The 26,344-nt window shown below is 39.8% G+C and overlaps 1 protein-coding gene across 1 annotated transcript in view; it reads left to right on the top strand.

Annotated features, from left to right (window-relative positions):
• Positions 1-26,344, top strand: part of FAM135B (family with sequence similarity 135 member B) — a 163,465-nt gene that overhangs the window by 131,010 nt on the left and 6,111 nt on the right. The window contains exons 9-17 of the mRNA XM_087962221.1: positions 6,349-6,398; positions 10,878-11,033; positions 11,617-11,690; positions 14,163-14,317; positions 17,695-19,645; positions 20,738-20,904; positions 21,891-21,982; positions 24,891-24,988; positions 25,330-25,481. Coding sequence (XP_087818347.1) covers positions 6,349-6,398; positions 10,878-11,033; positions 11,617-11,690; positions 14,163-14,317; positions 17,695-19,645; positions 20,738-20,904; positions 21,891-21,982; positions 24,891-24,988; positions 25,330-25,481 — 2,895 coding nt within the window. The remainder of the gene's footprint in view (positions 1-6,348; positions 6,399-10,877; positions 11,034-11,616; positions 11,691-14,162; positions 14,318-17,694; positions 19,646-20,737; positions 20,905-21,890; positions 21,983-24,890; positions 24,989-25,329; positions 25,482-26,344) is intronic.

Raw genomic sequence — 26,344 nt, 5'->3', positions numbered from 1 at the left:
TGAGGTTTCACATTTCATCTCGTGCCTTCGTCCTTGGTCAGAGAGTTTGTTCCGGACTGACACCTCTGGTTGTTGTCATCCTGTCATCCCCACTCCTTCTTCCCTGTTCCTACTCCCCTACTACAATCAATCAGAATCAATCAGAATACAGCTGGAAGGGATCTTGGAGGTCTTCTAGTCCACCCCCCTGCTCAAGCAGAAGATCCTATACCATTTCAGACAAATGATTGTTCAATCTGTTCTTAAAAACCTCTGGTGATGGATCTCCCATGTTTTTTGAAGGCAAGCTGGTTAATTGTCCTCACTGTTAGGAAGTTTCTCCTTAATTCCAAGTTGCTTCTCTCCTCAATTAGTTTCCATCCAATTGTTTCTTGTCCTGCCTTCTGGTGCTTTGGAAAATAAGTTGACACCCTCTTCTTTGGGGCAGCCCCTCAAATATTGGAATACTGCTATCATGCCTCCCCCAGTCCTTCTTTTCTCTAGATTAGCCAAACCCAATTTCTGCAACTGTTCTTCATATGTTTTAGTCTCCAGGCCTTTAATCATCTTAGTTTCTCTTTGCACTTTTTCCAAAGTCTCAACATCTTTTTTTTTTTTTTTTTTTTGTGGTGGGGTGACCATAACTGGATGCAGTATTCCAGGTGTGGTCTTACTAAGGCTTTATAAAGCGGTCCTAATACTTTGCATGATTTTGATACTATGCCTGTTTATATAACCAAGGATTGCACTGGATTTTTTGATTGCTGCCACACATTTAAGTGATTGTCCACTAGGACTCCAGGTTCCCTTTCACAGTTATTGTTTTTGATCCAATTTGATCCAATATTGTTTTTGATTCAGAGGTGGTATTCAGCCGGTTTGGACCGGTTCTGGCGTACTAGTAGTGGAAATTTTGAGTAGTATGGAAAACTGGCCAATACCACCTCTGGCTTGCCCTGCAATCACACTCCCACCATTCCCTGTCTTATATTCCTGTCAGGGCTCCAAAAAATCCACCCTCATTCAAATCAAAAGTCTCTGGCCATATGTGGGACTTCCGGTTTGAGCTTCTTTGGTGACAGACTGAAACCTCATCTCTCCGAGGCTTCGATCCGTGCTTGCCGCTGGAGCGCCCCGAGCCAGCTGGTTTCGGGGCTAAGCCACCCCATAGAGGTGGTGAAGAGGGGGGAGACTGCCTGCAGGGTTGAGGAGAGCCGCATCTCTCCTCCCCAGCTGGCCATTACTCCCTTTCCCGAAGGCGGTTGTAGCGGTGGTCAGAAATGGCCACCACAAAGAAGAACTCAACCAGAAAAGAATGTGCAGGAGGAAGATAAGAAGAGAAAGTTTTGGTTGACCGGGTCAAACAGCAAAAGCAACAAATAAGGTACCCTGGAATTTAAACTTAACAACATTGTTCCCAGAGAAGATTTTGAAGCTGCGAAGGAGAGAGAGAAAGGAAAGGATTAGTTTTTTTTTTCTTCCCTTCTTTATACTGGCAGCTAAGAGACTTAAGCAAGAAACTGAAAAAAAAATCCACTTTGACATTAATAGGCACCTAAGCTGAAAATAAAAGTCAAAGGGATAAATAAAGATTTCTGGACATTTAAAAGTTTTTAAAAGCTGGAAAGGAGAAAAAAAAAGAATAGAAGGGTGGGATCTGGAAAAATGGAGGAGACTGCCTGGAATTAAGGAATGGAACTGTAATTAAAAGGAACTTACAGTGAAATTTTAACAAGATTCCTTAAAGATACATTTTAATGGAAACTTGGTAACAAAATAATAGTACCCCAGGAAGAGAAAGTGGAAAAAAGAAGCAAGTAGAAACAGCCTTGGATTATTTGGATTACTTGGTGATTTTTGGCTTTTGCATCTAGATGACTAAAATTAACTGAGTGGTTGTTTAAAAGTTTTTAAAATGGTATCACTCTTAGAAGAACTGAAAACAGAACTTAAAAAATGGAAAGAAGACGCACAAGAAAGGAGAAGTTCTTTTGGCTTCGTGTTTCAATTCTTAGAAATGGAGATCTGGAACTATGAGAAGAAACAAGAAACACTTGCAGAACAAGAATATTGGGACAAAGAAGAAGCCATCTTTAATGATAAAATAATCTTAAGTGGGGGGAAGAAGGGGGAAAGAGAATGAAAGGTTTAAGATTAGAAAAACAACCAAAAAGTAGAAGAACAATTTGAAAGATAAGTATAATATTAGAAAGCAACAGAAGAGGGGATTACAGATGAGAGAAAGTAGAGAGAGGAGGGGGTAAAAGGGGGGAGAAGAAGAGGGGAAAGAAGGCAAGGAAAAGAAGTTTAAAAGACAGAAACAAGAAATGGAGAAACAGGGAAAAGATGTAAGGATTGTAACCATAAGTTTGTTTAGAGATAATGGGTGAAAATTTAATTGTAAAAGGGGATTCTGCAAAGGTACAGAAGAGGCTTTGTTATATTACAAATAGAAATAACTTTAGAAATGATGATGGATAAAATATTTATTGTAATGCAGTGGGATGTTTGTTAATAAATAAAATGAATTAAAATGATTGAGAGAATTAAAAGGGAACATTTTTAATTATTAGTAATGATTTATAAGAAATGGAGAAACAGGGAAAAGATATAAGGATTGTAACCATAAGTTTGTTTACAGATAATATCAATGAAAAAATTTAATTGTAAAGGGATTTTAATGCAAAGGTAATGATAAATTGATAGCTTTGTTATATTACAAATAGAAATAACTTTAGAAAATATGATGATGGATAAAATATTTATTGTAATGCAGTATGTTTGTTAATAAATGAATGAATTAAAATGATTGAGAGAATTAAAAGGGAACATTTTTAATTATTAGTAATGATTTATAAAAATATGTGAGAAATATGGGGAAAAAATCTTAATCATGGAAAGTTTATAAATGTTCCTAAGGAAGTATGATATTCAATTGAAAAGAAATGTTAAAGATGTTAAGATTTTAATGCATATTAATGATAGATATTGAATTAATGGATATATATTTATTTATATATATATATATATATTTTTCTTTTTAAGAATATAGTGTCTATTTTAAGAATGTACCAAGCAGAATTTGATTGGAAGTTATGTATTATATTGAATGCTATAATCTTAAAGCTATACATTGAAGCTTAAATAAGAGCTTGAATGGATAAAATTAAAGGATATAAAGGTGTCATACTCTAATTGGTAACTACAGGGAACAATTTGTTTAATAAGAAAAGATAATGTGAAATTGTAACATGACAGACAAAAGTATAAATATAATGATTTGAATTGAGATAATCAAAACAAAGTTGAGATAATTAGAAGAGGGGGAAAATTATGTAGAAAATATAAAATGGTAATAAGATATGGAATAGAATATAAAAATGAGCATGAAATTGAGTTTTGTGTCTGTATGAAGAAGTGATAACCTGGGACCATGCTATTTTTTCAGAAAGATGTTTTATTTGAATTTTTGTTTTTGTGAAAACCCAAATAAAATTTTCAAAAAAAAAAAAAAAGTCTCTAGCCGCATCTCAGAGAAAAGAAAATTGATTTATTAGAGGTTGCCATGTTGGTGCATGGCTGGGTACAGCCGATACTAAATTACATCATACATTTCCCCCTTGACCCTGGTCTTCCCACCACCCCCTGGATATGACTTCTCCAATGGGACACATCCACCTCCAAGAGTCATCCATCATGCTCTCCAATAACCTTCTTATGCTCCAACAACTTTGGGCTACCGGGGTGATTATCTAGGCATTTCAAGAAGGCCTTGTTTTCCCCCACTCCTTTTTTTCTGGCAGCTAAAAAGAGCAAAGGAGTATCTTTTTAGTTGACAATTCCTTGTTGTTTACCTCAGCTGATCCACGTGGCAGAGCGGATTGCTGCACCTCAGCTGAGGTAAAAAAACAGCGGAGGTCACCAGCGCTGATACCGAGGGCAGTGTTTGAGTGCTACGTGTGCGCGCAAAGAGCGCATTAGGTCACGCCTGTGCAAAAAGCACGCATGAGTGCACAAATCGTGCTCTCATAGAACCAGGAGGAAAATATTTGGAATCCCACCACTGGCCAGGTTTCCTTCCCAATCTTCTTCCCCTCCCCTTGCATTCTATGGCAAATGCCAGCGAAGCAAAATATACTGAAGATGACAAACCCAACACTCAGTTTCTTCCCTGGTTTACAACCCATTCCTACTATTTTAATAATCTTAAATCCATTCCTACAATGCAAATCTCCATTTCATTTGTTGTCTTGGCTCAAGTCGCTTTATTGGCTGCAGTCAAAGGAGAATATTAGCTTTTCTATTTTATAAAGCTCAGGGTGCATTCGCCCTTAAAATATTACTTCATCATCCTTAGTTCATAAACCCTAATGCAGGTATACTACAGGTAAAAGGTAAAGGTTCCCCTCACACATACGTGCTAGTCGTTTCCGGCTCTAGGGGGCGATGCTCATCTCCATTACAAAGCTGAAGAACCAGCACCGCCCGAAGACGTCTCCATGGTCATGTGGCTAGCATGACTAAACGCCAAAGGCGCACAGAATGCTGTTACCTTCCCACCAAAGTGGTCCCTATTTTTCTACTTGCATTTTTACATGCTTTCAAACTGCTAGGTTGGCAGAAGCTCGGACAAGTAACAGGAGCTCACTCCGTTACGTGGTGCTAGGGATTCGAACCACCGATCTGCCAACCTTTCTGATCGACAAGCTCAGCATCTTAGCCACTGAGCCACCACATCCCTATGCTACAGGTAGTCCTTGACTAATGATCATTCATTTTGTGACAATTCCAAGTTATAACGACACTGAAAAAAGTGACTGATGACCATTTTTTCACATTTATGACCATCACGATCATGAATTCTAGGCCACTGGTTCATATTTATGACGGTTGCAGCATCCCAAGGTTAGGTGATCACCTTTTTGCTAAGCAATGGGGAAGTCAGATTTACTTAACAGCCCTGTTGCTCACTTAAGAACTGCAGTGATTCACTTAACAACGGTGGCAAGAATGGTCCTAAAATGAGGCAAAACTCACTTAACAACTGTCCTGCTTAGCAACAGAAATTTAATGCACACTTTTGTGAGTAAGTCGAGGACTACCTCCTTTCCCAGTACCTTATCTCTTTGTTTGTTTAATTCAGTTAATTGATTGGGAAAAATCTATTTTCAGTGTTTTGTTTTAATGGGATAATTGAATAAAACGATGTTGCATACAATTTCTTGACTGATATTTTTCCCCCAGAGGTTTATGTAATATCAGAGAGTGACTCATGACATGCCTGTTAATCCTGGAAAAATATAAGAGTCATATCTGACAGGTTTTTTTTTCTTCTTCTATAATTTGATTTTTCTTAGCCCGCTTAGAAACAGGCATGTTTGTGTGTTTAAGTAAGGTAAACCACTGTTAACTGAAGTGGTTGTAGTGTGTCTTTCAAAGTGAATAATTGAATAAATTAAATTAAATCACTACCAAAGCTCTAAATTATTTATCCTGGAATGAATAGATAGTTGACATTTCTACATATCAAGATATCAATATGATACCTGATATTGAGATTGTAGATGTTAAGGAAGACGTTTTTATGTCTGCTCATTTTTGGGAGGCCACTCCCCAATTGATTATAGGTAGAACCATACACAGAGGTAACATATTACACAGAGGTAACCATACACAGAGGTAGCATATTCATGTTCTTTCAAGTGTTCCTGTGAAAAATGACCTTCGATTCTACTCTTAATTATGCAGGGAGTTGTGCATTTTTCAAAGGCAACATTTTGACGTCTTATTTGGCAATGGTTAAGAAGCTGTCAGATCTAAACCAAAGTATGTTATCTGAATATCAAGTATGTCATCTTTAGTGATTATATCTCCCCTTCTCTCTCTCTCTCTGGCCTCGTATGTTCTGATTTCGAAGCAGGAAATCCCCTCTTAAGGCGTGATGCTATTGCTTCGGTGTGCATTTTATAATCAAGTTTTAAAGTTTAAGCAAATGATAAAAATGAAGATCCTCAGAAACCAAGCTTGCTTTCTGCACTGTGCAGTTTCCCTGGGAACAACGTGGAAGCGGTTTGCCACTGATTTTTTTTTTCTTCCCTGAGATTTGTTTGTTTCTGACTAAATAAGTCAGAAACTCCTTAACCTTTTCTGATCAGCCAAATGCATCTACTTTGCTGATGGGGAAAAAAAAAAAAGAACGAATGCATTTCTAATTTGCACGATTTTTATCTACAAAGAATCTTATAGTTTCTCCGATTCCCTGATTGTGCTTTGACAAGATTTGACAATGATTTTCCTGTTTCTTGTGTCTTTGTTCAAGGTATATGCCTCACCTAATCAATTTTCCTATTCTTCCTTTTTTATTTTTAGAAGATCTTGTGGTGGAACAGACACTATCGCAACTTTCTGAAGACCTGCAGGTATTTCTCCAACACTTGGAAGTAGTGTTAACGTCAAATGCAAAAATACAATAAGCTGTGTCCTATCAGTTTTAACACAAACTTTACAAGGGTTTATTTTTAGTGTGGTCCAATTTATTTCCTTTTATGAACCAGAAGTGTGTGGCAGCAGTTAAAAATGCCAATTCAATACTAGGTTGCATTAACATAGGGATAGAATAAAGATCACCTGAAGTATTAGTACTGCTTTATAAAGCCTTAATAAGACCCCACTTAGAGTACTGCATCCAGTTTGGTCACCATATTATAAAAAAAGATATTGAGACTCTCGAAATAATGCAGAAAAGAGTTACAAAGATTATTAGGGGGCTGCAGGCTAAAACATATAAAAATGGTTACAGCAATTGGATATGTCTAATCTAATGAAAAGAAGGACTAGGGGTGACATAATAGTAGTGTTCCAATATTTGAGGGACTCCTACAAAGATGAGGGGATCAAACTATTTTCCAAAGATCAAAAGGCAAGACAAGAAACAATGAATGGAAACTAACCAAGGAGAGAAGCAACATAGTACTAAGGAGAAATTTCCTAATGATGAGAACAATCAACCAATGGAACAGCTTGCCTCCAGAAGTTATGGATGTTCCATCACTGGAGGTTTTTAAGAAGAGACTGGACAGCCATTGTCCAGTATGTTATAGGATTTCCTGCTTGAGCAGGAAATTGGATTAGAGGACTTCCAAGGTTTCTTTCCAACTATTCTTAAAGTTTGAATATTCCTGGGAAAGAGATTAGGATATAGGAGGTCTGTTTGAATCTCTTATACACCAATTTGACCCTGAACCTTAAGTCACTTTTCTGTTGTTGTAACTACAGGCCTTGTGAACAACCATGGAGGAAGTGTGGAGATGTTGAATAGCACATTTTTTTCCCACCTTCCATAAATATTTTGCACCCGCCATGCCACCTAATTCACTCAATTAATCAGCAAAGCAATATTTTGGCTCGTGGCTGATTTTTTCCCACAAATTCCTTTTAAAAAGGAATTTATGAAAGTAGAAATATAGAAGCCTGGAAGTTTTCTATTATTCTTAGGACCCAATTTGGATAGTGTGACCAGCTTGGAAAGATATTCTATAACATCTACGGTAGGCTTTAGAATTTGATGATGAGGGTGAACATGATTGTTCATTCTTATTTTGTATATTGTGATCACCATCATCATCTTCACCATTGTCTTCATTATGATGATGATCATCATCATCATTTTGTATAGGATTTTGTATAACATGCAGGGGTGGGATTCTACCGGTTCAGACTGGTTCTATAGACCTGGTTGTTATGATTGTGTGCAGTTTGGACAACCGGCAAATCATTCCCCTGGCTGGTCCCTCCCCTCCCCTCTCCATCCAGCCCTCCCCTCTCCAACTAATCAGTCCTTAGCATGCCATGCATGCTTGACATTGCTGACTGCGTCCTCCCCAACCAGTCACTCCTTATGGTATATTTTTCCTCCTCCCGACAATCAGCTGTTCCAATGATCAGCTGTGCTGGGATCTCCATCGCTGTCTTACTGCTTTACCCAGGAGGCTTCCCTGAGGCCCAGGAGGCAAAAAGGGGCATGCGGGGGGAGGGGGTGTTAAAAAATTTGAATCCCACCCATGATTACATGAGACTGTGATGAGTATTCACCTACAAACATTACTCAAATATTTTCTCTGGATATAGTACCTTAATAATTTTTCCTCTCTCAAAAATGAAAAGAAAGCAAAACATATGCTTGTACTTATCCTTCATTCTATGAGCTTCGCAGACGCATTTTGCAGAATAAGCAGGTGGTTCCTGGTGTGATCCTAGCTAATTAGGGATCACAAAATGTTTTTAATGATACAACAGCAGCAGGGACAAATATATAGCTGTGATGACCATTGGTGCTTCCTGGATTGAAGATGTAGATCATTGGCTACATGGTGTGTGTGTGTGTGTGTGTGTGTGTGTGTGTGTGTGTCTTTGGTTATTCGGGTTTTCTCCCGCGTAAGATTGGAAGTATCTAGGCAACGTTTCGATGAAGTCTCATTCATCATCTTCAGGCTTGTGTCTTCTGCTCTGTGCTTCTCAGAGTGATGTGAGCTTGCAGCTGCTTCTTCCTTTTAACTGCTAGAGGGGGTGTGACTTGATTGGGTGGGGGCTTGGCTGTGTTCTGATTGGGTGAGGGTGTGTTCTCATTGGTTGGGGGTTTGGCTGTGTTCTGATTGGTTGGGCGGTTGGCCGTGTTCTGATTGGCTGGAGGTGTGTTCTGTTCAGGTGGGGGCTTGGTTCTGCTCAGGTTAGTCTTAGTTGCTTGGGGATTTGAGCTGGTGAGCTGTGATCTTGCTGTTTGGCTTCGAGTTCGTGGTCGTGCCGCATCTTCATGGTGGGGGTCCGTTCGCTTCATGTATGGCTCGGAGGGGTTTGAAGTGGGTAGTGATGCAGCTGCAGTGCAGCTTCTGGTCCGTGGTCGTGTCTCATCTTTTGTGTGGGTGTGAGTCTGCTTTTTACGTGGAAGTGTGGTGGTGGCATCTTGTGTGGCCCTGGTGGGTGTGGGTCTGGTGTCATTCTTCATGTTAGGTACTCATCTGTTCATGAGGGCGGGTTTCCAAATGGCTGGTAGGCGGGAGGTGTCATCTCTTTTATTCATGCTGTGTGGGCGTTTTTCTATCTCTATGGCTTCTCTGATTATTCTGTTGTTGAAGTGTTCGGTTTTGGCGATAGTTCTGGTATTTTTAAAGTCAATCTCATGTCCTGTGGCTTTGAGGTGTTGGACCAGGGAAGAGGTCGGTTCTTCTTTTTTGATTGAGTTCTTATGTTCTTCAATGCGTGCACTTATTCTTCTGTTAGTTTGTCCAATGTATGTGGTGGGGCAGACGGTGCACGGGATTTCGTATACTCCTTGGTTTTCTAACTCGATTTTGTCTTTAGGGTTTCTTAGGATGGTGGATATTTTTCTGTTTGTGCAGAATGACACAAGCCTGAAGATGATGAATGAGACTTCATCGAAACGTTGCCTAGATACTTCCAATCTTACGCGGGAGAAAACCCGAATAACCAAAGATCCATATATATATATATATATATATATATATATATATATATATATATATATATATATATTTGTTTTCTTAAGTTTTCGCGGTACTCACATGTATGGTGTCGGCTTGGTTTGGGTATTTTCCACGTCATTGTAGTTCTTTTAAAGTTGTAGCAACGCTTCAGCAGAATCTCATCTGCCATCATCAGGCTTCTGTATTGTGTCCGTCTGTGAGTCAGACTTTTACAGTGGTTTCAGATTTAAATTTGGGGCAGCCTATTGCTGTGCCAGAATGGTTTTTCTTCATCTTGATGAAAAGAACGGAATTAGCCCTAATCAAAAACAAATATATACAGTATATACATATACATATACATTTGTTTTCTGAGGTTTTCGCGGGTGTTTGTATGTGGATCTTTGGTTATTCGGGTTTTCTCCCGCGTAAAATTGGAAGTATATAGGCAACGTTTCGATGAAGTCTCATTCATCATGTTCAGGCTTGTGTCTTCGGCTTTGTGCTTCTCGGAGTGAAGCCTCTGTTTATACTGCCTCTGTTTATACAACCAAGGATTGTATTAGCTTTTTTGGCCACTGACACACACAGCTGGCTCATATTAAGTGATCGTCCACTAGGACTCCAAGGTGCCTCTCACAGTTACTATTTCTGAGCCAGGTTTCAGCTAATCTGTACATGTTATCTTTGGTTTACCTGCCTAAGTGTAGGCAAATTTTGCTTTTCTCCACATTCAATTTCATTTTGTTGGACAGAGCCCATTAAAGTCTGTTAAAGTGTTTTGAACCCTGAGCTTGTCACTAGCTTTTCTTTCTTTCTTCTTATAATTTTCTTTAAAATTTTATTTAAAGTACATACAATTCATATTCCATTTAACAGTGTGTCATCTGGGTACAAATATCTTGTGCAATAACAATTAAAAATTATATCCATGTTCATTACTTTGGTATTAATTCTCTATTCTTATCTTATTCTTATCTTGTTGATATACATAATATCTCTATTACTATAACACTCCTCTTCTTAATATGTTTAATTCTATTAACATATTTTCTATATTTCACTAATTTATTAGCTATTTCTAGCTTTCATATTTTTTCTCCAGCCATCGATAAAATAGTTCCCATATCTTACAATGGTCAGTTTGCTCCTTCTCTTTAATTGCAAGTGTTAATCTATTTATTTCTGCACATTCTAATATTTTTCTGATCACATTTTCATCAGTAGGAATTTCATTGCTTTTCTAATTTTGAGCATACAATTCTAGCTGCAGTTAATACATGAATAATCAAATGTACTTTCTCTTTACTATAGGTTTCAGGTAAGATCCCCAACAGGAATATTTTAGGTTTTAAGTCAATATGTTGTTGTATTATCTTTGTCGCTAGCTGTTCTTGACATTGTCTTTCATCCTTCTAGATGCTGAATAATTCAGAAGAGATAGCAGAGCAGATCAGCAAAGACCTTGGATGGCTCTGCTCCCACCTTCTAGCCATGTGGACCCAATTTTTGGCAATTGTAACCCTACATCCTGACATCACAACATTCCTTGTACAAGAGCATCACACTCTAAGGGTAACCTTGCAGAACTCTGATGTGCCCAACTTAGAAGCAGAAAGTGATATGAAATCAGGTTGAAGTGTATGGTGTTAATTTTGAGCTATTATGGGATTGCTTTGTACATACAAACTTGAGAGTCCATTTCCTTTAGGTTTCTTACAAAGCTGTGCTCTTTCTGTTATTGGTAACTAAATTTTATTAAAATATTAATACATTATTACTCTTGATCAAACGCATTGCTTAACAGAAATTGTTCTATTATTTCAATGCCAACTGGGAAAATTCAATAGTGCAAAGTTTAAAAGGGGTGACAACATTCATCAGATTAATTAATTTATTTAAATAATGGACAGTGTGTTTATCCTTCGTAGCATCTATGTGGTTCATTTATTCAATATGGTTTTGAACTCAAGTCAGGTTAAAGACTGATTCCATCAGAATAATTTAGCTAAGTGGGTTTGTTTATTTATTTTTTAATCAAAAAAAGACAGAGAGGCAAGTGACAACAACATTTGACTCTGATTCTAGGTGGATTAGTTGCATGAGACAGGACAGCTTGCTTTGAAGTGATATGCATTGCTATATGTTTCTCCACTAGGTGAAGAGATTTTCGGAGGCCTTCTTTTATGCGGAGCATCAAAAATGTGCTGCAACAACTTTCCAGGAGAGCCTGTATGTAATTTTCACTGTCTTTTTACCATATCACATCTCTTCTTCCCCTTCCCCTTCCCCTCCCCCCTCCTCCTCCTCTTCCACCCCCATATTAAATATTAATGTTCTTTATTTTTTCTAAGGGAGAATTGTTGCAAGAGGTTTTAAGAAACACAGAAGAGATCTTTTATGCTCTCTGAGCTTGGTTGTTTTATTGCAGATATTTCATTACCCAATGATTAATGATGTTGATGTTATCTAGTTTGGGTAATGTCTGTGAGAAAATAACCAAGCTCGGAGAGCACCAAGGATCCCTCATTTCTATCCTGAGCTATAAATATTGTCCTTTATTGAAACAGAGAAGGCCCTCGTGACTTAATTTTGGTTTTGCATCTAAGGGAGAATAACTGGTTCGGGGTAAAGCTTCCACTGAATGTGTGAAGTTCTCCTCTTTCCATCTTCACTTCATGGTTGAGGGCAAACAAGGGAATGATGAGTGGTGAATGATGCCTTGAAGAGCTGTTGGACAGAGGGATCAAAGTGAGAGATGCTATAGAGACTTGTATTTCTTTTCTCTATGGCTTTCTCTTGAGATAGTCACCACCAAGCTCCACATTCTATAATATAAGATTCATTGATTGTTTAATGGGACATGGGGGTAAATTTTGGAAACTTTTGCACAATTGGTACCTATTTGGTCTGATTTAAAAAGAATAAACTGAAGAGGGGACACAGCGAAGGTTCAAGAGAAGCTCCTTATAGCTGAACCTGAAATGTTCTACAATTTGGGGTAGACATTATTTAAACATTGCTCTGAAGCCCTACCTTAGACCAGGACTGTCAAACTCCCATCCCATGGGCCAGATGCATCATGTACTGGCCATGCCCATGCCTGGTTTAGCAAAGGGGAAAAAAGTCCCGATTCATCACATAATGCCACAGTGATGATGTGAGTTTGACACCCCTGCCTTAGATGTAATATTTAAAGAACAAAAACAAGTGAAAAATCATTTGAATCTACATTTCATCCCCCCTCCAAAAATACTAAACATAATGCTTAGCCAGCCCAAATGTTAGTTATCTCTGCTTTAAATTAAGCTATTGATACCAGGCAATAAGAATCAGGACCACACATTAAATGCCAGTTAAGCTGATTTATTGTGCATGCCAAGAATCTGCTCAACTAAAAGTCAGCACTAAATTTGAGCTAGGTAAGGGTCAATGGAATTCAAGAGAGGTAGGACCATTTGTGGGAACATAATAACTCTAGGTTGACTGTCTATGGAGATTCTTAGTCATCCAGGTCATGGTTGTCCCAAAGGTGCTTTTTTCAAGAGGCAACTGGACTTTCTGGTTTTCCTTTGAAGATGTTTCACTTCTCATCCAAGAAGCTTCTTCAGCTCTGACTGGATGTTGGAGAATGGAAGGATTTATACTCCTTGCAGACAGCTGATCATTTGCACTCTTTTAGAAAGTCATTGAGGCCACTTGGGGGTTTATCTGTGTTGTCAGGGTCACCTGAGTAGTGCAAATAGGTATGGAGACTTCTTGGAACTCTTGAAAGGACTGTGTTGTAGACTGGAGATAGATGATGTCATATCCCATCCCCCTTTCTGTTGAGAGATATGGTATATGCAGTATAATGGTCAGATCTGTACATAGGGGAAACAAAACAACCACTTCATAAAGGCATGGCATAACATGGGAGAACAAACCCATCAGGACTAGATTCAGAAGTCCATCTGCATTTAAAAGGCAAATCCCACTCTTTTGAAGACAGCAAAGCCCACATTTTGGACAGAGAGAGCTGCTGGTCAAAGAGTCCATCTATGTCAAAACTGAACAGCTCTCTCTCAAAAGAGGGGAAGGAATATAACACCATCTATCTCCAGTCTACAACACAGTCCTTTCAACAGTCCCAAGAAGACTCCATATCCATTACCACCACTCAGGTGACACTGAGGACAGAGACAAACCTCCAAGTGGCCTCAACAACTCTCTAAAAGAATGGAAATGACCAGTTTTGTCTGCAAAGAGCATAAATCCTTCCATTCCCCACTATCCAGGCAGAGCTGAAGAAGCTTCTTGGATGAGAAGCAAATTGTCTTCAAAGAAAATCCAGAAAATCCAGTTGCCTCTTGGAAAACAACCTTTGGGACACTCTAGGCTGATTCTTCTCTTGATTCCACCACAGACTTTGCCTGTTCTTCTCCTATAATTGGTTCCTAAATTATGTGCATTCCGTGGAAAAGATGGCAGAGCTTCCACTGAAAGTGTGAAGTCCTTTTTTTTCATCTCATTACTTCATCCCTGTTACTCTCTACTCATTTCTTAACTTCCAATAGAACTGTCATCTTCAGAAACAATTAACTATGGGATTATTGATCATTAATAGGTGAAGAGGGAAATATTCCTCTCCCAAAATTAGAAGGAAAAAACCCCCGATGATGATGAAAAGTTACATTTTGATTTTCTCCATCTCTTTCCCAACAGCATCCAGCATCACAACCGGATTTCAACCGAAGTTCGATATTCTGAGTATTTGACCCGCATGCCACCTCTTCCTGTAGAATGCCTGGACATTGATGGAGACTGGAGCACGCTACCAATTATCTTTGAGGACCGATATGTTGATTTCCCTTATCAAGGTGGGCAGGGTTAGGAATTCCTTTTCATTTCTGGGAGCTTTCACTGTTAAAATGAATGAACAGAATGAACCGTTTTGATCTGTGAAATGCTGCAGTTACTTAAGAACTGCTATTTGTGAGACTGAATTGTCAAGCCACGTGCACAAGAAAGCCAATTGTGTGTGAGAGAGATGGAGAGTCGGTCTGACGGTCAGAAGACATGAAGAAAATTCTTTAGTTTCACAACATATAAACAGATTTAGCCATAGTTTCAATTGGGAAAAATAGGACCATCCTAGACCAGGCCAAGTCCAAAAATGCAAGGGAACTTCTAGAAGCCTAGCACTCTGACAAATGAGCAAATCAATAGACACATGGACATTAGCAACATCTATAGACTATGCAAAAGAGGCAATCAAGCAGCCCAAGAGAAAACAAAAAAGACTTCAGCACCTATCCACCAGGACTCAGCAGCTAGATCAACATAGTTTAATTCCAAGGTTAACTTCAGAGCAACCATCAAATAAGCAATTCCCCAGTCAAGAAACTGCCAAAAGAAGCCAACATCAAACAGCCCAACCAAATAATCTCTAAAACCTCCCCACACCCACATAGACAAGCAAGTCACCAGGATATAAACTGACAAACAACACTCCTTACTAGCATTGATGAGGTTACCTAGTTTGGGTAATGAAACATCTGCAAGAAAACAAGAAAACTTAGAGAGCACCAAGAACCCCTCATTTCAACCCTGAGCTACAAATATATTTGTACTGATGAAGAAATGTTCTTGGTTCTACCTGTCTATAGGGAATGTCAGGCTGCTTGATCTGTACTTTTCTCAACAAATGGAGCCAAGAATCGTTTCTGTTTAGAGATTTAACTTGTGGGCAGCCTGATAGTTAGTCAGAGCTGAGAATTGCACACCAAGATCCCTCTGTTCTACTCCCCACCCCCTTAAGTGCCTCTTGCTGTCCAACCCACTGTAACCAATCAAATCCATGTGAGACATTTTCATAATGGTCAGTCCAGGCACAGCTTGGTACGGGGCTCCCTCCTTCTTCCAGCTTGATGGCCTTGAGGCAGCTTCTCAAGGAGGTGCCCTCTTTACTTTTGCTTCCCCAAGCATTCCACTCTCCATCCCTCCTGCCCCACAGTTCATGACAAAGCATAGCAAGCATAAGGCAACAGCTGACAGGGAATCTTGCGCATGATTACAAAGGAAAAACACTGCCCAAAGGAAGCAAGGAGATTTTCGGTCATCCTAGACATGGAACCATGGATTTTTGTCACAGGAAAGCAGATTCTAAGTTAATACTGGGAAGATTTTTTTTTTTTTTTTTTTTTAAGAATGAGAGCTGCTCATCAGTGGAAGCAATTATCCAGATCCTATTCCCCGGATATGTTTATGGGAACGCTATACGACCATCTGTCAGGGATGCTTTCTTTTGTATTCCTGCACTATGATTTTAGGTGCAATTATAGTTTGGGGTTTTTTTGTGCAATTATGGTTTATGTGCAATTACACTATTCCACTTGGGAAAAGAAGCAATATTTAGTTCAAAGTCAACAGGGCCTGGAATAGGATCTAGTTTTTTATGCCTTGAAGTTTTTTTTTGTTTTTGTTTACATCCCCAAATTTCATTTAATTAAAGATAGTTGTACAAAGAGTGAGAAAAAATGTCAGAAGGAGGGAGGGAGGGACAGAGGGACGGACGGACAGACAGACAGATGGAAAAGACAGAGAGGGAGAGAGAGAGGGAGAGAGGGAGGGAGGGAGGGAGGGAGAGAGAGAGAGAGAGAGAGAGAGAGAGAGAGAGAGAGAGAGAGAGAGAGAGAGAGAGAGATGTTGTACAGGGACCAGTAACGTTCATGAACTGGAATTGCCTTCTTTGAAACTGTTAGGACTGTAACTGTATTCTTGCACAACCATGCTTGCAAAACTCAACAGCCGGCAGTCTCTTTATTGACTGTGGTATCCTTGTGTATCTCAGGAATTCCTTCTGAAGCTGATCCTTTCCCTATTCTTTCCCAACCTTCCTTGAGTTGGTGCAAAACAATATAGGCATATTATCTTCTGTCCATGGCTGAGCTAATCTGATCGTGTCCTCTTTCTGTAATTTGTAAGGAAGGGGTTCACAAACTTGCGTCCACCTTTTAATTTGGGGAAAGTGCCTTTGGACGCACAACCTCTTGCTCATTCACAATGGGGTAGGGGTCTCCTTGGAACTTTTTATACCTCCTAGGAATGATCTGATGATCCACAAAACATTGTGAAGGAGACATGAACAAAATTTGATCAAGTGGCAGAAATGAGTCTCTCTCCTGAGTCGTGCTTCAATGAGCACATGCAGATGTTTGATCTTTTTTTTTCAAAGAGAAACAGGACAAATTAAAGAAGAGTTAGCCATTTTGCAGAACACTGAAGAAGGCTTAGCATGTATGTAAGCCAAGGAAAAAGAAGCTAAAATACAACTCATACCAGTTCAAGCTTGCATGGCTCACAACGAGGGGAATTGTGAGTTGCAGTTCACAGTTTTGTATGCCAACATGGCAGTGAATGGTCCTTGGGGCTATCTGAGCTTGCTTGTTTTCTTGCAGGCGTTTCATTACCAAACTAGACAACATCATCAGTGCTAGTAGGAAGTGGGATTTGCTCTCAATTTACATTCTAGTAGATTGCTCTGCCAGTGTTGGTGGGAGTGGTTATAGGGGTTCTTTGGTTGGGCTATTTACTGTTAGCTTGTTTGGCAGTTCCTTGACCTGGGTATGTTTTGCTTCTTAATTGATGGTCTGGTGTTAATCTTGGAGTTAATCTATGCTCATCTGACATTGATTGCTGAAGTACATTTGGACATGTGAATGTCAGACCCAAAAATCACTAGACTGAGAAAGCTGGTCATCTAAATTCTAATGTCAGGGTTCCGAGTAATGCACCCATTGAAAACAGAACTCCGAGGCAGTAGATTTCTTAAAGAACAAGTTTATTGGATACATCATATCGGCACAGCCAGTGAAAACCAACTCTAACAGCTCCCATGGTTTTCACTAATTAAAACAGTAAAAAAAAAACAACCTCTTAGGTGTCACCAGTCACTTTGTCCAATGAAGAGGGATGACAGGCTCCTCTCCTCCTTAAACAGCCACCTGTTATGATGACCTTGGTTCCCAAGGGAAAACTTTTGGTTTTGACTGTAGCTGAGCTATCTACTTCCCCCCTCCCTTCCCCCTCTCAGGCTTCATGGCAACTATGAGGCAGCACAAGATGGCTTCAGCCAGGTTTGCTTCAGAGTTGACACATATCTTTATAGTAATCTCATTTGGGCTTGGTATTAAGATTTTCTCTGTCGCTGTCATATTATGGGTGCCTAATGGTTCCATTTTTCTTTCCTTTTCAGTTCAGTTAGACATTTTGTCAAACTACATGATTTCTGCAGTGGACAATTCACAAGTGGACCTTGACAGAAATGAAGAACGTTCCTCACACGATATTGCTTTAGCAAAGGAGGACAGCATTCCTTTTGTTATTCATACTGATAGGATAAATAGAAATTTGATGTTTCCTTTTGGCTATTCAAAAGGTGACTCCTGTACAGGCAAGAATTTCAAGGTTCAATCCATGACTCAGGTATATACAATGGACAGCAATATCCAGCCCTACATCACTCAGAAAGACCTGGAAAGCAATGTTATATCTAGCTTGCCATCAGATCTCCTGAAAGATCCTTCAAAAAACTTTAAGGGACCGATGAGCTTTACAGAAAACCACAATAGGCTCGCCACAGAGGTGCCATATTTGGATATGGACCCAGTGTTTAAGACCGCTCACCAGAATCAATCAATGCTTGTTATGAATGTTCAGTGTGACGCTGGCAATTGTGAACCTCCTAAACACGTGGATGGGATTCATTTGAGCCAAGCATCTCAAAGGGATTGTTGTCAATCTACTCTTGCTTCTGACAAACCAATGTTCACTGAGACACTGGTAGATCAATGTAGTAAAACTCAGAGGGCATTTGGCCTAATTCATAATTTCGACTCCATTCCAACAAACCCAAAAACAGTTGTTGAAGAGTCAAAGTCACCTCTGAAGCAGCATAACATGAAAAAGCATGAAGAGGTCTCAACCTCGGGGGTTATGAAGAGATCTTCATCCATAATTTCAGACTCGGGAATCGAAAGCGAACCCAGTTCGGTGGCCTGGTCTGATGCAAAGAGCAAAGCTTTGGAGTTGCCTGGGGACCGAGAGATCCTTCACCAGCTTATCAAAGGGCATGCAGCCCACCGGAATTCCCTAGAAGGCGGACACACAGAAAGCAATACCAGCCTGCCCAATGGCATACAAGCCTCCCTTACGTCTATCAGCTCCTTGCCTTATGAGGAAGAAGAAAGAGAAGCGGAGCCCAACAAGTTGACCAAATCAATCTCTGCTCCTCAGATCAGCAGTCCTGAGGAACCTGTGGAAGTCATGGATACATCCGAACCTGACCAAAACATCTCAGGTGGGCAGTATGTGGAAATAGGAAATGCCAGAATGGTCTCAGTGGGAAATATTTCTGCCTGCCGAGATGGAAGACCTCAGCTGCCCAGTGCTTTGATGGAACACCCCAAATCTGATTCTAATACTGCTCACTTACAAAGAAGTGTTAATAGCTTCCCTGAGAATGACTGTAATTTGGAGGCCACAGGGGGACCACTACCTCAAGTGGAATACCAGTTGCCAGAGGAAAGAGAAGATCACTGTTTAGAAACAGCCAATAATTATTTGGATATGAATGCTTCTAATCTGGATGTCTACCATGAAGATGCAAACTTGAGTCATGACCACAATTTGCATGCCACAGATGTTTATGCCTTCTCCCACTGTGAAAACGAGATGGTGGAATTTTGCTACACCAATCCAGACTCAACAGACTTGGCATATGAATTGAACTTCACCAAGGGGAACTCTCCTCCCTCTTTGGTCAGCAGCAACACTATAACCTGTGGTAGAGAAGTCACACATTTACAGAAAGTTGAGCTGGACAACCGATCCGAGTGTGGCTCATGCAACATTGAGCTGGAAAAAAGAGATCTCAAGATCGTAGCAAATAGCACGGGGTTTCATTCTGCGGTGCCAGAGACCTTGGCACTTGAGAGTAAGAAGGCCATGGAGATAGTTAATTTATCTGTTTCTTGCACGGCTACCTGTCTGCCCTTTTCTTCGGTTCTCAAAGAGACACCTCCACTGACTGTCTTGTCCTCCAAGCAGGTCACTTCTCCTATCACTCACCAACCAGTAGGGTCCTTTGGGGTCATCTCTTGTGAAGCTAGTAAAGTGGGAGAAGAAGACAATGAACAAATGCTCAAGTAAGGATTGACTTTAAAAAAAAAAGTTTTATAAAAGTGTTGATATGCTGAACATTTGCACAGTAAAGATCCTAAGGTGGTAAAGATGATACAGAATGTAAACATGTAGTATCTTCCTTCCTTCCTTCCTTCCTTCCTTCCTTCCTTCCTTCCTTCCTTCCTTCCTTCCTTCCTTCCTTCCTTCCTTCCTCCCTTCTGTGCTAACTTTCTACACTTCCTTCCTTCTTCCCTCCCTCCTCTAGTTGAAAAAAAAATGATAGGAAAAGTCAAGTATTATTTTGTGATGGTTTTATAGAAACATTGCACCTGGTTGTGAAACACAGAGAAAAAATCGTTTAACCTTGAGACTATCAAGGCATATATTCCATATTCCATATGTTTGATAAAAATATTGACATGCTGAACATTTGCACAGTAACAGATCCTAAAGATGATATTAAAAGTAAACATATAGTACCCTTTTTCCTTCCTTTTTCTCTCACGTTTCCTTCCTTCCTTCCTTCCTCCCTCCCTCCCTCCCTCCCTCCCTCCCTCCTCTTGTTGAAAAAAATGGTAGGAAAAGTCTATTTCCTAAATTCTAATCCTCAAGTATTATTTTGCAATGGTTTTATAGAAACATTGAGCTTAGTTGTGAAACACATTAAAAAAATCTTTAACCATGAGATCATCAAGCATGGTACTTTTCCATAGGATCCATGTGAATAGGAATGCAACATATAGGTGGTGCCCCTTTAGAAGCTTCTTAACAGCATCAGTGGGTACATCACTACACCCTTGTGCCTCTCATTCATCTTTTGTGGTTTTTCCAGGGTTCTCTGCAATGTATCCTTCCTAAATGGAGTGGGGTTCCTTTATATAACTTGCTTCCATTTATCATAGACAAGAGCAGAAATAGGCTGTGTTTCTTGACATTGCTGAATTGATAGGGCACATAAATGTGGGAATTTAAGGAATGGTGTTTGCGCTCAGATTTGAACAACTAAATCAGTCCTGCTTCTCCGCCACTGAGATATCCATCGTAATTAACCAAATGGTCGAAGTAGTTACATCCTACAGATTGTTCAGCCTGTGATTTATTGGTATATTCTCCAGTTTCTATCAGGCCAAAGAAACGTTTAAAAAGGAACTGAAGATTGAAGGCTTTCTATACAGTGACTTATCCATACTAGCTTCTGATATCCCATATTTTCCACCAGAGGAAGAGGAAGAAAATTTGGAAGATGGGATCCACCTAGTGATCTGTGTCCATGGCCTAGATGGTAAGGCAAAAGACCACCCAACACACAGAGACACACACAAACATGTGTGTGTGTGTGTTAGAGGGAGGGAGGGAGAGAGAGAAAGAGAGGGAGAGGGAGAGAGAGAGAAAGAGAGAGAGAGATGTTCATACTGCTCCCCTCCCAAGTCCTTTGCTTCTATTGGGGCACATCAGGCAGAAGGTCAGGACCATGCAAATGGTCAGGATCAGTTAAGTTGCAGTTCAGACAATTTATTACTCAACCCTACACACAAGAATCTAGTTAAGTAAAGTTCAGTATTAAACTGGCACCAGATAAGGGACAATACAATTCAACATGAGTTCGATTCAGACCATTTATGGGAACATAACGACTTAACTCCACCCACCAACTCTGCCTTGTTGTTCTCTACATCTGGCCCTTCATGTGCAAGCTGACCCTGTGCTATTTGAGCATGCCCGTGACATTTCACTCATAGTCCACTGCAGTTCAAAAATTGGTAAATCCTGGTCCTTTAATTCCTGAGGAGTGGGGAGAGGTTCCTTGTAGTCAATTTTCATCTCCTGGCAACTGCGTGGACAAGTCCCTTGCAGCTTTTTTGGCATGGTTTTCCAAATGGTGTGTCATTGCCTCCTTCCTAGGGGAGGAGTGGGAGGGAGAGAGACCCAGAGAGGCAGAGAGAGAGAGAGAGAGAGAGAGAGAGAGAGAGAGAGAGAGAGAGAGAGAGAGAGAGAGAGAGCTTGCTTTAACACCAAACTGCCTCTCCATTTCCTTCATAAGGATGAACTACTAGATATACAGTAAATAGAGCAACCATTGCACCCTGCGTGGTAAAGGATTCCAATCTTGACTACATAGAGGAAGGGTCTTCAGACTTGAAAAGACTTCTGGAAGTTGAAGGCCACGAGCCTTACAGCTGTCAAGTTTGAAGACCCCTGACATAGAGGGACACAAAGATGTACCCAAAGGATAGTTGGATCAAAATCTTTACTTTTTTGGTTTTCCAGGTAACAGTGCAGATCTTCGGCTGGTAAAAACTTTCATTGAATTGGGTCTCCCTGGAGGGAAACTGGACTTCCTAATGTCAGAACGGAACCAGGTATTTGATTCATCCTTCGGGGTTTTGTTTGAAAACTTGATGTCTGCATTTCCACCTTATAAAGAAGGGTTTTGTATAGGTGAAAAGTGAAATTGAATGGACATTGCCACAAAGGTCACAAATTACTTCTGCAAAAGCAAAATATTAGTGTGGTATTAGTTTCCATTTTGAAACATTTCAGATTTGTTATTCCTTCATTTCTGTTGGACTATTTTGGGGACGTCTTCAGTATATTTGCATTAATAACATTACTGTCATTTCACAAGCATTTTCTCCTTCCTAATTCTTTGATTAAGTGCTTTTTATTGCTTTTTGTTAACACGGCAGCAGCAACATAATTTATTTCATGAGCTATTCTTAATAAGCAGCACCATCTACCAAGAATATTCCATTTCTTTCATACAATTTTGAAGAACAAGATTCTGGTTTCACTAAAGAATTTTAAAATGCTCCAAAATAATGTACCTTTGAGAGCAATCAGAACCAGCTCTATTTTTTTTTACCTCTCCAAACACTAAAAAAGAAACAAAATAATATTTTCTCCACAGATACTAAAGTGGTCTATGAAAATATACCTATTCATATCCATTTGTAACTCATGTGATTTGTTTTGTAATTAAACAGATATGTAATGTCATCATCTCTCATTAACTCCCAAGAATTTATAAAGTTATAACTCAGAAATTTCTCCTTAGTTCTAGATTGCTTCTCTCCTTGATTAGTTTCCACCCATTGCTTCTTAATGTGAGAGTAGCTCGTGATGCTGTCACTTGGAAAAGACTTATCACATGTGACATAATGGAGATCGTTCTCATCCACATCTAAAAGAAGTCAGCATATTCTTACCATAAGAAACTTTAGTTTATTTTATGATGCATGCATTTGTGGGCTGCTTACTCCCATTGATTTTTAAAGGGTTAACCTAAATGGTGGTTCTCACATCAAGTACACTATGGAAGGTTTTTTAACTGATTTTTGAATGTTACCAAGTCCAAGGTTATTAAGGACTGGAGGCTAAAGCGTACGAAGAACGGTTGTGAGAACTGGGTGTGTCTAGTCTGAAGAAGAGAAGGATTAAGGCTGACACGATAGCAGTCTTCTTTAAATGTTCAATTTCTAAAGATGAAAATATGCTCTTAGGCCCAGCAGAATACTTATTTATTTTTCATATTTCATATGTCTCAATTGCCCATTTCCTCCAGTTAGTTAACGATGTTGAGACTCTGGAAAGAGTGCAGAGAAGAGCAACAAAGATGATTAGGGAAATGGAGGATAAAATATATGAAGAATGGTTGCAGGAATTGGGCATGTTTAATGAAAAGAAGGACTAGGGGGAACATGGTAGCAGTGTTCCAATATTTGAGGTGCTATCACAGAGAAGAGGGGGATGTACCTGAGGGCAGGTCAAGAAGTAAAGGATGGAACTTATCAAGAATTCAAATCTAGAATTAAACAGAAATATCCTGTCAGTGAGAACAATTAATCAGTGGAATGGCTTACTTCTAGAAGTTGTGGGTGCTCTATCACTGGAAGCTTTTAAGAAGAGATTGAACTTTATCCAGGATGGTATAGAGTCTCTGTTTGAGCAGGGGTTGGATTAGAAGACCTCAAATGTACCTTTCAACTCTGTTATTCTGTAATTTGATCAAAGCGCTTTGGTTTGGGGGGAAAAAAGTGTTCCAAACAGAGAGAATTGCAATTGTTATTTCAAGTTTCTGTTCCCTCAACCTTCAGCTTTTAGGAACTGTAACATCCTCTCCTTAGCTAACATGTATGGGGCAGGCTGATGGCCATGAAGGGTACAATAAACAATATATCGTCCTTGAAATATAAAGGCCAGAAGCAACAGGACACACAGAAGTTAGGTATAGGAAAGCAGGATAGGTTAAATTGAAACAATATATTCTCTCTCTCTCTATGTGCTGACCTCTGGCTTCTGGAAATAGACATCGACACATTTTGTCTGTGTCCTCTGTAATTCAGCAGATTCTTTCATTTCAAAATATCAGGGAAAACTGAAAAGATTCAAAGGAAACCGTTTAGTATCCATTCAGGCAAAGCAAAAATAATCAGGAGTCTTTGTTAATGATCCACTTTCATGGAACAGAGGTGCTGAAAATTGGATCTCTAAATATTTTAAATAACCAGTTAGGATGTCCCATTTCTCTACCAAGAAATTGCATTTTGAGCCTTCATGTATCAGTCTTGCTTCTTAGCATGTCGGGTGTCTAGGGAAGGTAAAGTTAAATTCTCTTTCAAGCAGAGTTCAACGCTGGGTGACTTCATGTCCAGGAAGACTTGGCAACACTACGGAACTGGTTTACCCTTGCCTTGCCTTTCTTGGGTAGTTGTGTCAAGTTTTAAGAAATTCATCTTAAAGGTGATTTATACTAGAATAGAACAGAATAGAATAGTTGGAAGGGACCTTGGAGGTCTTCTAGTCCAACCCCCTGCCTAGGCAGGAAACCCTATACCACTTCAGACAAATGGTTATCCAACATCTTTTAAAAAACTTCCGGTGTTGGAGCATTCACAACTTCTGGAGGCAATCTCCAAATAAAATTGATTTCCCAAATTAGATTCACAATGCAGATTTGATAACATCAGAGATGTGCACAGAAGTTTTTCCCACATTAATTCCTTTAATTAATTGTATCTGTGCAATTTAACATTCCTTGGGTGAGGCCTACTGTATCATTTTACTTGGCTTCCTGGAGGTCCTGACCTTCTCCTCCTTCTCCTCCTCCTCCTTCTCTTCCTTCTCTTCTTCTGTCAATTGTAAACTCAAAGCATATATAGTACAATTTTATTCACCTCAATTATTATCTTGGAAACTTGTTTCTTCTTGTCTGGAGAGACCCCAACTTTAGGAAATATTTCCTCCCACAACCCCATTTTGTTTTCACAGACAGATACATTTGCAGACTTTGATACCATGACAGATCGGTTGCTGGATGAAATCATTCAACATATTCAGCTATACAATTTATCAATATCACGTATCAGGTAAAGGCCAAGAAGAAGGAAATGGGCTACAGGACTATACTAGGATCCTTTCCTTATGTGAGAAACTGTGGGGAAGCTGGGAGAAGAGTCAGAAAGCAGGAGAGAATGTTAGTTCACCCCTCCTGAATAGAAAATCCCTTACTTCATGAATGGAAAATCAATTCTGATGGGGCGAAATATGGGAAAAGACATCTTAAAGACTTTGAAGATGCCTGAACAAACTTAGCATGAAGATACTAGAATGATATTCTGCCTGACACACAATCAAATGAGACGGTGGGTAAAGGAATTTTTAAACTATGCAAAAACAAGTATAAGTTGTGTTGTTTTCATTTCTGTAGCTTCATTGGTCACTCGCTCGGTAACGTGATCATCCGATCGGTACTGACCCGGCCCAGGTTTCGTTATTACCTCAATAAGCTACACACCTTCTTGTCCCTCTCCGGACCTCACCTGGGAACGCTGTACAACAACAGTACTTTAGTTAGTACAGGTAAGAGTCCCTGAAATCATCCATGGGTAAGGACTGAAAGAAGAAATGGGTGTGGATAGAGTGAACAGAATAACATATGATCAGCTTGATAGTAGGCGAAGGAGGTGGTCAGCTACCTGCAGGAAAGCCACTGTGGTTGATTTGAGAAGAAAGAGAACTCCCTTAAGTCTATTAAATAATTCATTAATTAATCAATCCTTCTTACCCCATTGGGTGGTCTGCATCTTCCCCAATCTCAGGTCCTCTGCAGAGGCCTGGGAGTTCAAAGTTTTTGCACAATATTTTAACTATTTGAAACTCTGCGCTCTGACGTTATTTCTGAAATCTGTTGGAGCCAAGTTTCCCAACTTAGAGGTCACAGTCCTGAGTGCTCCCATCATAACTGGGACCACTCTGGCCTTTACTTTACAGACATACACACACAACTATTACAAAGAGAGTGGTGTGATGGCTCAGGGGTAAAGATGCCTGGTTTATCAGCTGGAAAGCCGGCAGCCTGAGTTTGAGACATGAGCGCCATGCCACCGAGCGAGTTCCCATCTTTGCTCCAGTTCTTGTTAACCTAGCCATTCGAAAGCATGCGAATGAGAGTAGATAAATAGGTACCACTTTGGTGGGAAGGTAACAGTGTTCCATGACATCATGCTGGCTACACTGGCCTTGAAACAGAGATGAACACTGCCCCCTATAGTCGGCAATTACTAGCGGAGTAAAATCTGCAGGGATTCCTTTTTATATTAGCCCAAGTGTCATTTTGCACATGCAAAATGCACAGACACCCCCCCCCCCCCCAAAAAAGGGCAAAAACATAGATATAAAAACTGTCATAAACACTGTTTGATCTCTAATAATCATTTGTGAGT

Source organism: Notechis scutatus, chromosome 3, assembly GCF_049901735.1.
Source record: "Notechis scutatus isolate UNSWTSFEM ecotype Mainland chromosome 3, rNotScu1.2, whole genome shotgun sequence".
Classification (NCBI taxonomy): Eukaryota; Metazoa; Chordata; class Lepidosauria; order Squamata; family Elapidae; genus Notechis; species Notechis scutatus.
This window is presented reverse-complemented; position numbering and strand designations above follow the sequence as displayed.